The 15,138-nt window shown below is 39.0% G+C and overlaps 1 protein-coding gene across 12 annotated transcripts in view; it reads left to right on the top strand.

Moving 5' to 3' along the window:
• BNC2 (basonuclin zinc finger protein 2) overlaps positions 1–15,138 on the top strand; it is a 420,003-nt gene that overhangs the window by 385,718 nt on the left and 19,147 nt on the right. For all 12 annotated transcript variants that reach the window (XM_081804108.1, XM_081804117.1, XM_081804113.1 and 9 more), the window contains one exon: positions 12,905–14,874. In XM_081804108.1, coding sequence (XP_081660234.1) covers positions 12,905–14,874 — 1,970 coding nt within the window. The remainder of the gene's footprint in view (positions 1–12,904; positions 14,875–15,138) is intronic.

The raw sequence follows: 15,138 nt of genomic DNA, 5'->3' as shown, positions 1-15,138 counted from the left end.
ATTGTACAGCGCTTTCATTTTTGCCTGCAGCACTTGTTGGTTGAAGCTGTATTGACTGAATGCGGGACAGACGCTAAAATCAGTCTTTGGGGATCCAAGGGAGCCATAGGAATTGTGCTTAGAATCCCCGTGAGGCCTGTCAACTCGGGCTTTCATGTTTTCCTTTCTTTTTGCTGCAGCTTTTTCTTCCAGACTGCTCAACAAGCACACCAAAAGGTATTGTACGTGCGTGCGTATGTACGTGCATATGTGTGTGCGTGCGTGCGTACGTGCGTCTGTGTGTGCGTGCGTGCGTGCTTCCACCAGATAGCTTTATCATCAGTGCTGTGAGCTCTCCCTTACAAAGTCGTGTCTGTCATAGGGGGATTTGATGCAAGCTTTCTCCACGCCCAACTCATTGAGATTGGTGTGGCCCAGTTACTCCTGCTTGCCAGTTATCAGCCACCTTGGTGTTGTTTAAATGGAGACATTTTGAATGTTTCCCATTTCAAAATGTTTTAGTGTACACATTAAATGGCAGGCATCTCAGGAAGCCAGATGTTTCTGCCTGTTCTCACGCAAATGTTTATTTACCCGATAATCTAAAGAATCATAGATTTCCAGATTATTTGCAATTGACTCAATCTTTTTTTTTTTTTTTTTAAGATGCTGGTATTGTCCGATGTTCCCTGTAAATTGTATCAGAGCAGATGTAGTCACCCTGATAGTGCAATGGACTAAACTAATTTCATTGATTTAAACATTGTTAAACAATTTCAAATGCAGCTTTGGAAACAGTGTTCTGAACCTGTTTAATAATGTTTAAAAATGCATCAATGAAATTGGCTTAGCCTATGGCCTTTATTACATTATCTGTTCTCAATTACATGGATTCTGTGTTTTATGTGTGGACTGGTTCTAAGTAACTTAAATAAATAAATAAGTAAATAAATAATGATCCCAGCTGAAGAGTGTGGCTTATCCCTAACCCACTGAATTTGTTTTAGAATTGGTAAGTCTTGAGAAATACTTCAAGAGTGCCCTATCAGGTGTGAAATACTAGGAAATGCCTTCAGGAGGTTGAGCTGGTGTTGGTAGTCCAGTGTGCACCCTTTCCCCCTCTCACCTCCATTGCTCGTCCCCTTCCCCTCACCCTCAGTGCCATTGTTGTGACGCTGCTACTGAATTCCACGCGATCAGCCTTGAAATATAACCTAAAACATTAAATATGTTTTTACTAATTGTGATCTGCTAAAATCACAACTGAAGATCTCTTTCGAAGCATTTTTTTTTTAATTTCAAAAACAGTATTTAAGTGATGACATGCAGTAATTTGTTCATTCTTCTGTCAGTATAATTTACAAGGCAGTGGCAGATAAACATAGCAATACAAGATTCATTTACAGTGACACAATGGCAGATACACAGAGCAGAACCCTGCCTATGAGATAAAGTGGACTGAGTGACTTATGCAGTAATTAGGGGATAATTGTCATTAACCTCACAAACAGTAGTTTACCCATATTGTTTAAAAGGCTCCAGGATGCGTAATGACAAGGTAATCTGTCAAAGCGCTAGGGGGAAATATTAATAAGATTTGTGCAAGCCTGGGTAGAAAATATGCAGAAAGCGGCCACATTAAGCTAATTGGTGGATGAATATACACTTGTAAAAGTGCTTCTAATGGCACGTTTGCTGCTCTCCAAATGACTACCGTTAATGTGGAGAAGTGGGCTGCTTAGAAAGTCAGGACTGCTGGGACAAGAGGGTATTAAGGCATGCAGACGCGGTTATTACCTTGCTCTGTAATGCATGCTTCCTCCTCTTATCCTCCTTTATTTGGAATTTCTGAATTTTTTGTTATAATAACATATATTGATTATTAACTCTGATTATTCTGTTTTTTATCTGTATTTGTTCAGACGGCCACCAACCCCAAATCACCTCGACTTCGTGGCTAAATAAAATGTGTAATATCTACTTTGATAGCTGCTTATAAATATAAAGAAACTGTTAATGCATACGTGGATTTATAATTATACATACATGTGTGGGGGGGTGCCTTTTATAGAAACACATTTAATCTGAGCAATCAAAGGAAAGTATATCCATCAACAACCTTGTGTATGTGTTACAAGTAATAATGTGTTGTTCCCTGATGAATGCTAAAGCAGGAAATTAATCTTTGTGTTCTACTGCCATTCTTATACCCAGAGAAGAACAAAGTTAAATCTCCCAATACATCTTTCTGTTCAATCACACACTCCGTCCTCCGTGTGTTTTATAGAATACTCAATCCTTGCTGTTTTATGGAGTACTGTTTAGTGAGTGTTCAGTCCCTTTCTACACCTGCTCCCTTATATCCTAATGAATATGTTAAAGTTCCATTCTTATACCCAGAGAAGAACAAAGTTAAATCTCCCAATACATCCTTCTGTTCAATCACACACTCCGTCCTCCGTGTGTTTTATAGAATACTCAATCCTTGCTGTTTTATGGAATACTGTTTAGTGAGTGTTCAGTCCCTTTCTACACCTGCTCCCTTATATCCTAATGAATATGTTAAAGTTCCTTAGGGTTGTTCCATCATCTCCAATTGTGGAGTAATTCAAAGTATAATATGTGAAATAGAATCATCCTTTCAAGCTTTGGAATCTCTGATCACACACCAGTATTGGGTTATCTTGGTTTCAGAGATAAAATGTCAAAGTTCAGAGCGTGTGGCCTTGAATTTGTCCCAAGGTTTTGGCCCCTACCTGATGTGTAAAGTCACTTTCCTTGTAAAAAAAGTTTTTTTGCCCCCATGTTTTTGCTGTTTGTCAGACATTATAGGAAAGCACATCAGGAAATGCCAGGGTCTTTAGCATTTATATTTAAGTATGTAAAGCCCCAGCACAGACCCCTAGAATATATATGGAGGCTTCCTACAAACCCAGTGGCAGAACTTTGGTTATAGAAAGAAAGGTAAATGAGAAAATGCCATCCTCAAAGCAAAAATGTTAGAAGGGGATCTGGTAAGTTTTGTTTATTGCAGAGCAAGCAGATTTATAGCTGTCCTAGGACTCGGGCTTTATCTTTATGTCTGAGGGGAGAAGAAAACAAGACCACTTTCGGGGACCATCCCTCTCCTTCCTCCTGTTTCTAAGTGTCATCTCTGAGGGTTTCAAAGTACTCCTTTGCTGTCCTGAATGACCAAGTGAATAACTTGTGCCCTATTTAAAGGGTTTAGCTGGAGGGGAGGGTCTTATATGCAAATACTGCTCTTCCTTGGAACTGCAAAGGTTGTTGGAAGACCACAGGTAGTTACTTACAGCTTTATGGAGGTACAGCATTTATTTGGGGATGGTTGATTCTCAGGTTGCACAATTCTCACAAACCATAACTGATGGGATTTTGAGGGGTTCCCATGGCCTCTTAGGGACTTTTTGAGCAGTTTCCCTAGTTTTCAGGCAAAGTTTCCACTTGAACTGATCATTGGATTGACTAGGAGTAAAAATTAATCCAGAAAAATGAGTACCTCTAATTATGTCACTGATAAGTAGTCCCAGACAGAAGCATCAAGAGAAGCATCTAGAATATATATATATATATATTCTAAAAAAATAATTTGTACGCAAGTTGGTTAAAAGGAAAAATATTAGCCTAGAGTTTAAAATAATTTTAATTAAAATTATTTATGTGTCCAGATTCTCAGCATAGATAGTCGAGTGATGGAATTTGAGAGCCAAATAATGGAATTTTGGTGTAGCAAGGCTTAGAAAGTTTAGTAAGACTTACTTATACAGGAGATTGCCGAAGCTGAGTATTGGTGATATGACAGCCAACACAGCTGGTCATTAGCAAAACCAAGACTAGAATTCAGGTGTTACTCACTTACATTCTTTATTTCCCTCTAAGGATGACGATGTATAAGTTATGTTAAATGAATCAAAAATCTGAAACTTTAAGATACAAATTCTGTTTTCGCCTACAGGTACAGAGTTAGATATTCTCTTACGTTAAGGACTCACGCACGGGTAGTTTTATGTTGGAGTTTGGTATGCTAAGAATATCAGCTGGGTTTAAGATTTTCTATTTTGAAACTTAAATGATTCCTAAGATACTATTATTAAACATTAAAATATATCATGTCTTTAGAAGTTTCTCAAGTTTGATTTACAATGGAGCTAGGTAATTTGAAAAATACTTTTGAATCTTGGAAGTGCAATTCTAGACATTACAGAAAGTAATTTACTCCTCTGAATTTTGTTTCATATGGCAAAGCAAGGCACCTGCTTTATTTATTTGCAAACAAATGCCCATAGAGGAAATGCGTATGGCTTGTTTTAAGCTAGACAAGCTAAAATTCCTGGGTACAAAGAAGAAATCCTGACAGGCCTTTAATAGAGCTTAGCTGAAGCTTCTATGATTAAATGTGTTGTAACCCTGGAGTGATCTATCATAATCACAGTTTTTAAAGTAAAAACGCTGTACAGACTGTTACTAAGGGAAAAAAAGTGATAGTCTCCTATGAATTATATATTCTTATCTGGTCCATAATGAAGAACACTCTATAGTGAAATGAATTTTTTATCAAAAGTCAAACAATATGTTTTAAAAATTGTAAGAACCATTTGAAACTAGTGCCCTGGCGTTTTGATAATGTTATTTTGGTTAGAGGTGATCGGTTTGGGAGGATGTATTGTTCAATTTTTCAATAATTTTTTTCTCTTAAAAGATATCTTTTTTGGTGAAAAGTATTTTCAAATGTGGATCAGAGAAGGGGTAGAGATTGATATATTGAAAAATGTCAACACCAGTACCTAAAATTACAGAAAATTACCATGTTGCTTTTTTCTTCTGCTACCAACTCCAATCAAGGGCCATGCTCATCAAACTTCCAGTTCCATCCAAGGGGAAGCATCCCTTGACTTTGTCCTTTTTTTGCAATTAATTCAATATGCCTTACCTCAGTATACCACCATTTTCCATAATCAAGCATTTTGAATGTTATAATACTGATTTATAATAAGGTTCATGTACACTAAGAGTAAGCCAAGAATGGTAGTCATGTCTCTATCTACATATGCATATTTCAGTACATGCAAACTTGTGTGATAAGTAACTCTTTTAAAGCCAATCCCTATGTGCAAGCAGTATTTATGGAGAGGAGACTTCAGTGTTAACATGTCTGCTAACAAGGACTAATAAGGTTTTCCTTTTGCCAGAAAATTCTGTAATGCAAAGTTTTCTGAGAGCTCTAGCATTCTAACCAATGGTGGATATTCCTGTAGCATTCATTTCTCCTTGAGAAGAAAAAGGAAGAATCAGAAAGATATTTCAAGTCAAGGTTTTTATAATCTGGACATACTGAATTGATCACCAGCTTCTGTAATCACAGCAAGCCAAAATATACCCAGCGCTCATGTTTGCATGTTCATTTCATGACAATGATGGTCTTGTGTTGATGAGGAAAGCATATTTGTTTTCCAAAGGGGATGTTCATGTGGATAAACGTTAACAAATAAAGTACAGTCTTGATTATTATTAGTTGGAAGTTTTTCTTTTCTATGCCACACCCTGTTGATTCTTTCTCATGGGACACCTCTGTCCTAGAGAGGAGCAGAGGAAGCAAGGATATGACTGGTCAGCTTTATATTTTGAAGGTAAAGTGATGCTCTTGAGAAATTCTGTAAAATACATATTTCCAAATCATAGAAATTGAGTAGGGTTTTCATTACCCGAAACAAATGTTGATTTTTTTTTTTAATCAGGTCTAATTTGAACCATTTGGTGCAATCATGGTATAAACGAGTATGTTTCATTCTGCCTACAGATATTACAGTTGTTTCAGCTGGCCTAGAAACATTAGCCTAAAATAGTGGAAAAGCACAATCACATAAAAGAGCTCTGTGTGAATAAAGAATGGTATAATTTTGTTTACTTACACAACCAAACTGCTCCAGTATATATTTTATATGCTAGTGGTGCATCTTTTTCAGTCAGTGCCCTCCAAGAAATATCTGTTTAAATGTAAATTTGCTAAAACAAATAAGCATGCCAAGTTCTTTTCCCACATAATTTCAAATGTTTCTCAGAAATTATCACAACATTGCTTAAAAAATTTCCCTAAGTACTTCCCAGAATCTATTACTTTCGATAATTTTTTTCTTTTACCATTTTGTTCCTCTCCCCTTCTTGCCTGCTTACATACACACACATGAGGGCACATAGACACATGAAACTTTGACCCATGCACACTTAGGATTGCCAAGTCATATAAATTACAGAGACAGATAAAATTTAACAGAAAGGGGGGCGGGGAATTGGCCGTGATGTAAGTGGAGAGCACCCAGACCAGTTAAACTTTTTGGCTGAAGAGACAAGTTTTAACAGTGGCTTGACTTGAGAAAGTTTAAACAGAAATATTTGCATGTTACATATGGATCCATCTGAGTTCTAAAACAGGTAACTAGTGGGAGAATGGGACAAAAGAGGACTGAAAGTTTTATGACTTCTATAATTTTTTCTTGAACCACACGTAATATTCAAAGGCTTCTCTTCCACAGAGTATCTCCCTCAAACTCCTGCTACTTCCAGTCCTCAGAGCCCGCCCTCTGCACCCACGAGTGGTACCCATGATCTCTCCATTTGCAGACCCCATCTGTTAAGTTGATGGAATGCCCCTGTTCATATCATCTGAGATAATGGCCTGAGCCCATCGCTTGCTCCTGAGGTGACCCAGCAGTTAGATGATATATTTCCTAATTTCTGGGTCACATCCTGACACATGTGCACCTAACCAAGCATCCAGCACAAAGTCAGATAGAGGCAAGATAAGGTGAATTAGCTGACAGTTCCTCATCAACACCATCCAAAGTGTTCGTGAAGATGCGTGTGCATAGTACATGTCTGCCGCATGTCAGTATTCGCTGTGTAGAGAAGCAGTCTCTGGTTTTTATGACTACACACCCTGTTAGTAAAAATGTATGAGCTTATACCCTAATATATGTAAAGCTGTTTCTAAATTAGTAACATATTACTGTAAAGCCACATATAAAATATTAGCAAAAAATCGTCTTTTTGGTAAAAAAAAAAAAAAGGAAATTTTTATATTTACTCCCCATGTCACAGTGGATTATGGTACATACCCTACTGATGGGAGAGATGTGTGTGTTTGTTATTCTGGTCACAAAACAATACAGGAAACAAGAAGTAAGATGGTCTATAAATAGGAAATTTATGAATGTTGAATTCTGAGTGTGACTTCATGCAATTTGCATGATTTAATGTTTTAAGTCAACTTCATTGAGGTATATTTTTGCGTACAATGAAATGTACCAATTTTAAGTGTATATATTCATGTAAACATAGATAGAGTCATGATATAGAACATTTCCATCACCTCAGAAAGTTCCCCAGTGTTCTTTGCAGTCAGCCCCTCTCCCCTACCCTCACCCCCTGGCATCCAGTGATCTTCCTTCTGTGTCTATAGTCTTACCTTTCCCAGAATTTCCATGATTGGAATGGTAAGAGGTAGTCTTTTGAGTCTGATTTCTTTCATTTTTAACATTAATGCTTTTGAGAGTCCTCCATGTTTTTTTTACTGTGGATCACTAGTTTATTCTTTTTAAGTGCTCAGTGGTATTCTGTCACATAGCTCTCCCATTCTTTGTTTACCCTTAAGACTTACACATCTAGAAAACCAGGTAAAATTTATGATTCATAGCATTGTCTCATCAATTTTTAACTCTACAATTACTGTTAAGTTTTACCTGATAGAGTACCAAGCTACATAGTCTTGAAATTTGGTAATTCTCTACCTTCTACCCAGCCCTGTTCTTCTTGCCTTGATACTTGAATTAATCCTGAAGGATAAAAAATAGAAAATTCCAATGGGAAACTGGTCATGAAAATAAGTTGCCAATATGGTTATGTTGGAATAATTTCTTAAGATAGCACACTTCAAATCTAGACATGAAATCAAAAAGTGTATCTCATAAACCTCTGATTTTGTTCTAGGTGGTCAGCATTCTCTATAGCTCAGTATCATTTAATTAAAAGATTTAAAATTATATCAAACAGGAAATATTTTTAGCTAATCATTTTAGGATTTTTAAAAATATATGCCTTAATTTGACTGACAAGAAGTTCATGTAATAAGAATAGAAAATTAAACTGTTCTCTGCCTTTTTTAGAGTTAAAAGCTATTTGCTTATTTCTTAATAATTTGAATAATGCTAGAGCAAATAAGTCCTAGATCTCTGCTGTGTTCACTGTTCCTCCCTCATTCACATGTGTGGACAGAAAGAAAGACATTGTTTTCCCTCCGTACTGTAGCATGGTTGTAGCCTGCCATGAACACAGATGGGTTTCTTCTTGGACTGAGGAGTCTGTGGGCTTGAGGTCACCTGACAATCTAATTATCCCAAAGTGTCTTATCTGGTCTCTCTTCCATCTCTTTACATCCTTCCCTTCTCTACTGTCCCTTTCCCTTAAGAAAAACCAACCAACCTTACTTTGATCTTAAAACTATGGGTCATATACTATATTTTAACATGAAGAAAGGGCTTAAATAAAACCACTGAAACCATGACAGTTGATTCTACTACAAAAAAGATTTTTAAAAAGCACTCTGCAGAGCCATACAGAACCAGGTGCCAGATTTGAGTGATAATCACCAGTTCCAGCAAAATAATAAAAGGAAATCTTTTCATTTAAAATACTTACGTGTAAATATTTTAAGTGTTTTATACTTTTTCTGAACCCAGTGAAACTGGTTTATAAGTTAGGATTATTTGGTCTTACTCATCTTTTAATTAATAGTATAGCTGGTTATTTCACAAGAAATCAATACATATAATAATACCTTACATTTCACTTAACAGGGTAAATCTTATTATCCTCATTTTGTAAATAACAATTCCCAATGTAAAGGTTTAAAGGTCACTGAACTCTGGTTACAAATGGGAAAGCCTTAAGGAACTGACTCACAGACTACAAAATGGAATGAGAAGGACAAGAGTCCAGTTACACAATCTGCTGTGGTTTATTATTCGTGCACAAGACCCATGTCCCATTATGGGTTGGTCAACAGTCAGGACATTCATACTGGTCTACCAGACTGAATTTTTGTTTTATTAATGTTTATTCTGTGATAATGCCTAACTTTTTTTATGGCTCTTATTCACTCTGGTAAAGTTTATTTGACATGGCACAGGGGCCAAGATTTTAGATCTGTACTTCTCAAATTATCTGTTAGGAAGGACCAGTTACTCCCTCCCCACCTCCCCCTTAAGTTTTAAGCCAATACTTAAATAAAATAAAAAGAAATTAATAAAAAAGAAATCATCACACTTTTCATTGTTTTAGCAGTTGTCACATTGTCTCAAAGTCTTCTAAATGATTACTCTCAATTATTTGCAGACTGGTTAAAAAAAAAAAAAATTGACACCGGTCTTTTTTGAATAGCATATAGACCACTCGGAAATTCTTGCTTTAACACAAGAGTCCCAAGCCACTGTTTTGAGAATCACTGCACCAGAGCATGCTTATCTCTGTCACTGAGATCTTCAGGAAAAAAGAACCCGGGCCTTCCTTTTTCCCCTTTGGTGACTTCCAAATCCCATTCAACCAGTTTATCCAAGGATGTGCTAAAACCGATAGCCATTCTAGCATTGAGCTTGCAGACCCATGATGTTATATAAGAAAGTCAACTTGTTTCTTTCTGCAGTTGCTCTCTTTATGAGCATGATGATAGTAGATACCCTTGATCAAACATGAAAGGTGGCTTCTTTGGAAAGAACTTCTGTGACACTTCATATTGCCTGGATGCCCAGTTTGAGTGGGTAATGTGGGTGTTTGTCCTGTTCCCAAGCACATTTGTTTGCAAAGATGTGATGTTGTCTTCTATGTAACTGTAAATCGCCGTTTCCATTTACCACTATAAATGGAGCTTCTCTTTTATGATTCAGGCTACCAGCAAAGTTCTAAATCTTGCTTACCTGGACCTCTTCCACCAGAAGTAAGTGGTTTAACCTAACAGTTCCATTTTAGCGGAGACAGCTACTCAGGACTAAAAGAGGTCTGAAAGGCAGTGGTTTTAGAAAGAGCGGCAGGCATTGTGGCGGGCCAGGAGAAAAGAGAAACCATATGGGACTGCTGTGTTCTGCTGGGGGAGACAAGATAGGAGGGTGATGGAAAGGAGATGCCTCAGGTGGGTTTGATCAGTTGCTATGGTTTCTAAGGGTTGTTTTAATACCAGAGGCCACCGCTGTGTAAGTACATTATCGACATGCGGACTTAGGTGCCGGCTACCTGGGAAGGAATGACTGCGTGCTGCTCAGGTCGCATTGCAGCCTGAGAAACGATCCACAGTAAAAGCTTCCATAGAAGTACAATTAAGAGAATGGATTTGATGGTAAAAGAAAAATGGTGTAGAGGAGGACATTACAGCGCTCCAGAGACCAGCCCTGTGCAGAAGTCCTATTCCTTATTGTCACAGACTCAGTGTGCCCACCTGGGAAAAGACATTATGGACAACAGTCATTATACCCCATGAACTTAGAGTCAGAATTTCTGGATTCGAGTCCGAGACCCCAAGTTAGCATCTTGGCAACCTCAACCAGCCATCCCCCTTTCCTTCACCCTTGGCCCCTCATCTGTTACACGTTTGCTGAGCTCTGGAAGCTATTATGGGGTTCAAATGAGATAATCTATACAAAATCACAATTTATTTCTCTATTTACCTACAACACCCAACACTCCCCCTTGCTTTGCCTATTCCAGAAAAAGCATGTAAGGGAGACCGATTGAGTGATACTTTTTAAAAACTGGCTGTTGCAGTATTCCAGCATCACCCAGAGTCACCATATATACATATATTTATATAAGTATTCTGAGCAGATAGCTGCATGAGGATATTTGATCTGAAGGCTCATGTTATCTACAAGATGAAAGAGGGAAAATTTTTGTAGGAATGGACACCCACATGCACATACCACACGTATACTTTACGTAAAATGATAGAATGAGTGAGTCTTACCAGGAATGGCACATAACTATTAGAGCTTCTTTTTTGTAAAGTAATTTAAATAATTTAAATTAAATTAAAGTAATTTAAATAAATGATAAGTATCTCCTTACAATCAAACTAGTTGTCTTGGTTCAGACCATACAGTTGTGGTCCAGAGAGAATTTGATATCACAAAGCTGAATAGAAAAGTCTATGAGACAGAATTTTCCATTGCAGAAATAGTATAGTTCCCTTTATCCTACTTCCCCTAATGACACATTCTATGTAAACACAGCACAGTTGATGAAACTAAGAAATTAAGGTCGGTACCATACTATTCACTATTCTAGAGACTTTATTCAAATTTTGCCAGTTTTCCCATTAAAGGGTCTTTTTCTGGTCTGGTATCTCTAGAATCTCACATTACATTTATTTGTCCTATTTTCTTGGTCCCCTCCAATCTGTAACCATTCTCTGGTCCTTTTTTAAAAATCTTTACTGACGTTTACACTTTGAAGAGTACTAGCCACTGTTTTGTAGAATGTCCTTCAGTTTTGGTTTATCTAATGTTTTCTCATGATTTAGATTGCGGTTATACATACTTTGGCAAGAAAAGGATGACGTGCCTTTCTCAGTATATATCAGGAGATACATGATGATGCTTAACACTGGTGATGTTGACTTTGGTTACTTGGTTAAGGTGGTGTCTGCTAGGTTTCTCTGTTGTAACATTATGGTTTTTCTCTTTGTAATGAATAAGTCTAATTTTGTTTTTTTTAAGAAGATTTTATGCTTTCTTAAATTGATAGGCAGGTTGGGGCAAGTATTATTCACAGAGGTTGCAAAAGTTCCCATCCTGGTTAGGAAGAAGCTGTGCTCTAGAAAATGATGGAGTCATTATTTAAGCATTTGAATACATTTCTCTCAGCTCATGCTGAAATGGATTGCCTGACATTACAGTGCAGGATTTTTAAGTCCTACCTCCAGGCAAATCTCATAGTTACTAGCAAAAATGAAAGTGTGAAATGCTTTTTAATGTATATTTAACAACACATAGTCTGGTGATTACTGATGTGTATTCTCTGTGGACTCCCTTTGCTATCGGAGGAGGATGTTAAGAGACAACATTTTTACACATTTATTCTAGCTAAATCCATCACATGTTTACTTTCTAAATATCTATAACTGTCACTTATAACAAGATCATAAAAAGTCAAATACTTAAAGTCTAACTCAAACTTTGAATCCTAGGATTACAGTCAATTTTCAGGAAAAGTACAATCACTGTTTTTCCTTAACTCTACCTTATGAGATTGTCTGTCAGTAAATGACACTAAAATACAGGCGATAAAGAGAGAAGAATACAGTTTAGTAATGGCACAGACAGCAAAGCTCCTTTCTTCATCATTTTGATTCAGAAAGTTGTATAATAGCTCCTATTTAAAGGAATTGAAGCCAGTATCGTGTCTGCTTGTGTCGAAGAGATAAATTGCACAAAACGTACTTAATCCCTTCCTATGGTGTCACTATTTAATACGGATTCAGGTACCATTTTTTGCATTTTTACTGGGTTGCACAGCAAGAGTTCACGTCTTATACTAATATGTGCTCAATAGTTGCATTCTGTATAGACCATTGTTAAAATAGCAGTAGTGAAGGCATGTTAGATCACAGAGCCCCAGTGGTCTACATTTTGTTTGCTTTGACGTTAAACTAAAATCTGTTTCTCTAACTGTGACTCTAATTACTGCAATTGCATGGCAGAAAAGTTTGCTTTGTGGGTTGACTTTTAGGAATGGTGCTTGCGTGTTTTCTGCAGTAGCTCTCAGTGGTTTCATGAGCAGGCAGAGCACCTTCAGTTGCATTGAATAATTTTGCACAGTCAATAAGTTTTTGTGTTTATGTTTGTTGTTTCTTTGATGTGGCCTCTAGGATGCTGCCGGCAAGGTACTGGACCGCTGGGCCATCATGTCTCGAGAAGAGGAAATCATCACCCTTCAGCAGTTTCTGCGGTTTGGAGAAACCAAGTCCATTGTGGAGCTGATGGCAATTCAGGAGAAAGAAGGGCAGGCCGTAGCTGTACCATCTTCAAAGACAGACTCAGACATAAGGACTTTCATTGAGAGCAATAATCGCACCCGGAGTCCCAGCCTTCTTGCTCATCTAGAGAACAGCAACCCTTCCAGCATTCATCACTTTGAAAACATCCCCAACAGCCTTGCATTTCTGCTTCCATTCCAGTACATAAACCCAGTCTCGGCCCCACTGCTAGGATTGCCTCCAAATGGGTTACTGTTAGAGCAACCGGGACTGAGGCTGCGGGAACCAAGCCTTTCAACCCAGAACGAATACAATGAGAGCAGTGAATCTGAAGTATCTCCCACACCTTACAAGAACGACCAGACACCCAACAGAAATGCCCTGACCAGCATTACTAACGTGGAGCCCAAAACCGAGCCAGCCTGCGTATCCCCCATTCAGAATTCTGCCCCAGTCAGTGATCTGACCAAAACTGAACACCCAAAAAGCTCATTTCGGATTCACCGGATGAGAAGGATGGGGTCAGCCTCCAGGAAAGGAAGAGTGTTCTGTAACGCATGTGGGAAGACATTCTATGACAAAGGTACTCTCAAAATTCATTATAATGCTGTTCACCTGAAGATCAAACACCGATGCACCATCGAAGGTTGCAACATGGTCTTTAGCTCCCTCCGAAGCCGGAATCGCCACAGCGCAAACCCTAATCCTCGCCTTCACATGCCCATGCTACGAAATAACCGAGACAAAGATTTAATTCGGGCCACATCAGGAGCTGCCACCCCTGTCATAGCAAGTACAAAATCAAATCTCACACTCACAAGCCCTGGCCGGCCCCCCATGGGTTTTACCACTCCCCCACTAGACCCCGTCTTACAGAATCCTCTGCCTGGCCAGCTGGTGTTTTCTGGGCTGAAGACTGTACAGCCAGTTCCTCCATTTTATAGAAGTTTACTCACTCCGGGGGAAATGGTGAGTCCTCCAACCTCCCTCCCGACCAGTCCCATCATTCCAGCCAGTGGTACCATAGAGCAGCGCCCCCCACCACCCTCTGAGCCCACAGCACCAGTAGTGATGATGGCCACTCATGAGCCCAGTGCCGACCTGGCACCCAAGAAGAAGCCCAGGAAGTCCAGCATGCCTGTGAAGATTGAGAAGGAGATCATTGATACCGCTGATGAGTTCGATGATGAAGACGACGACCCCAACGATGGTGCAGCTGTGGTCAACGACGTGAGCCATGACAATCATTGCCACTCCCAAGAGGAGATGAGTCCAGGCATGTCTGTGAAGGACTTTTCTAAACATAGCAGGACCCGGTGCATTTCAAGGACCGAAATAAGAAGGGCTGACAGCATGACTTCCGAGGACCAAGAACCTGAGCGGGACTATGAGAATGAGTCCGAGTCTTCCGAGCCCAAACTAGGTGAGGAGTCTATGGAAGGGGATGAGCACATTCACAGTGAAGTGAGCGGAAAAGTCCTGATGAGCAGTGAGAGGCCTGATGAGAACCACAGTGAGTCCTCTCACCAGGATGTCATCAAGGTGAAGGAAGAATTCACAGATCCCACATACGACATGTTTTACATGAGCCAGTATGGACTGTACAACGGTGGGGGGGCCAGCATGGCAGCCCTGCATGAAAGTTTTACATCGTCTCTGAATTATGGCAGCCCTCAAAAGTTCTCCCCAGAAGGCGACCTGTGTTCTAGCCCAGACCCCAAAATCTGTTACGTGTGCAAGAAGAGTTTCAAAAGCTCCTACAGTGTGAAGCTCCACTACAGGAATGTTCACTTAAAAGAGATGCATGTGTGCACGGTGGCTGGCTGCAACGCTGCCTTCCCCTCTCGCCGAAGCAGAGACAGGTCAGTAAATCTCCATTGGCTGCTCCTGCTGGGGGTGGAGGGTGCCAGTCATGTTGGACTTAGCATTAAAAAAAAATCCAACTTAGATGTTTTTGATGCACTGTAAAGATTGTCCACAGTAACCATGAGATAACCAAGCTGCCATGCTCATGAAGGATTGTTGTGGTTGGTGCTTGTTATGATTAAGCATGCAGAATCATATGCCATCTTACCCAGTAATGCACGCCATTTTTCTCTGTGCTCTGTGTATGTGTGTCTGTATGT

The sequence above is a fragment of the Leptonychotes weddellii genome, chromosome 14 (genome assembly GCF_054177405.1).
Source record: "Leptonychotes weddellii isolate Sample4059 chromosome 14, ASM5417740v2, whole genome shotgun sequence".
NCBI lineage: Eukaryota > Metazoa > Chordata > Mammalia > Carnivora > Phocidae > Leptonychotes > Leptonychotes weddellii.
This window is presented reverse-complemented; position numbering and strand designations above follow the sequence as displayed.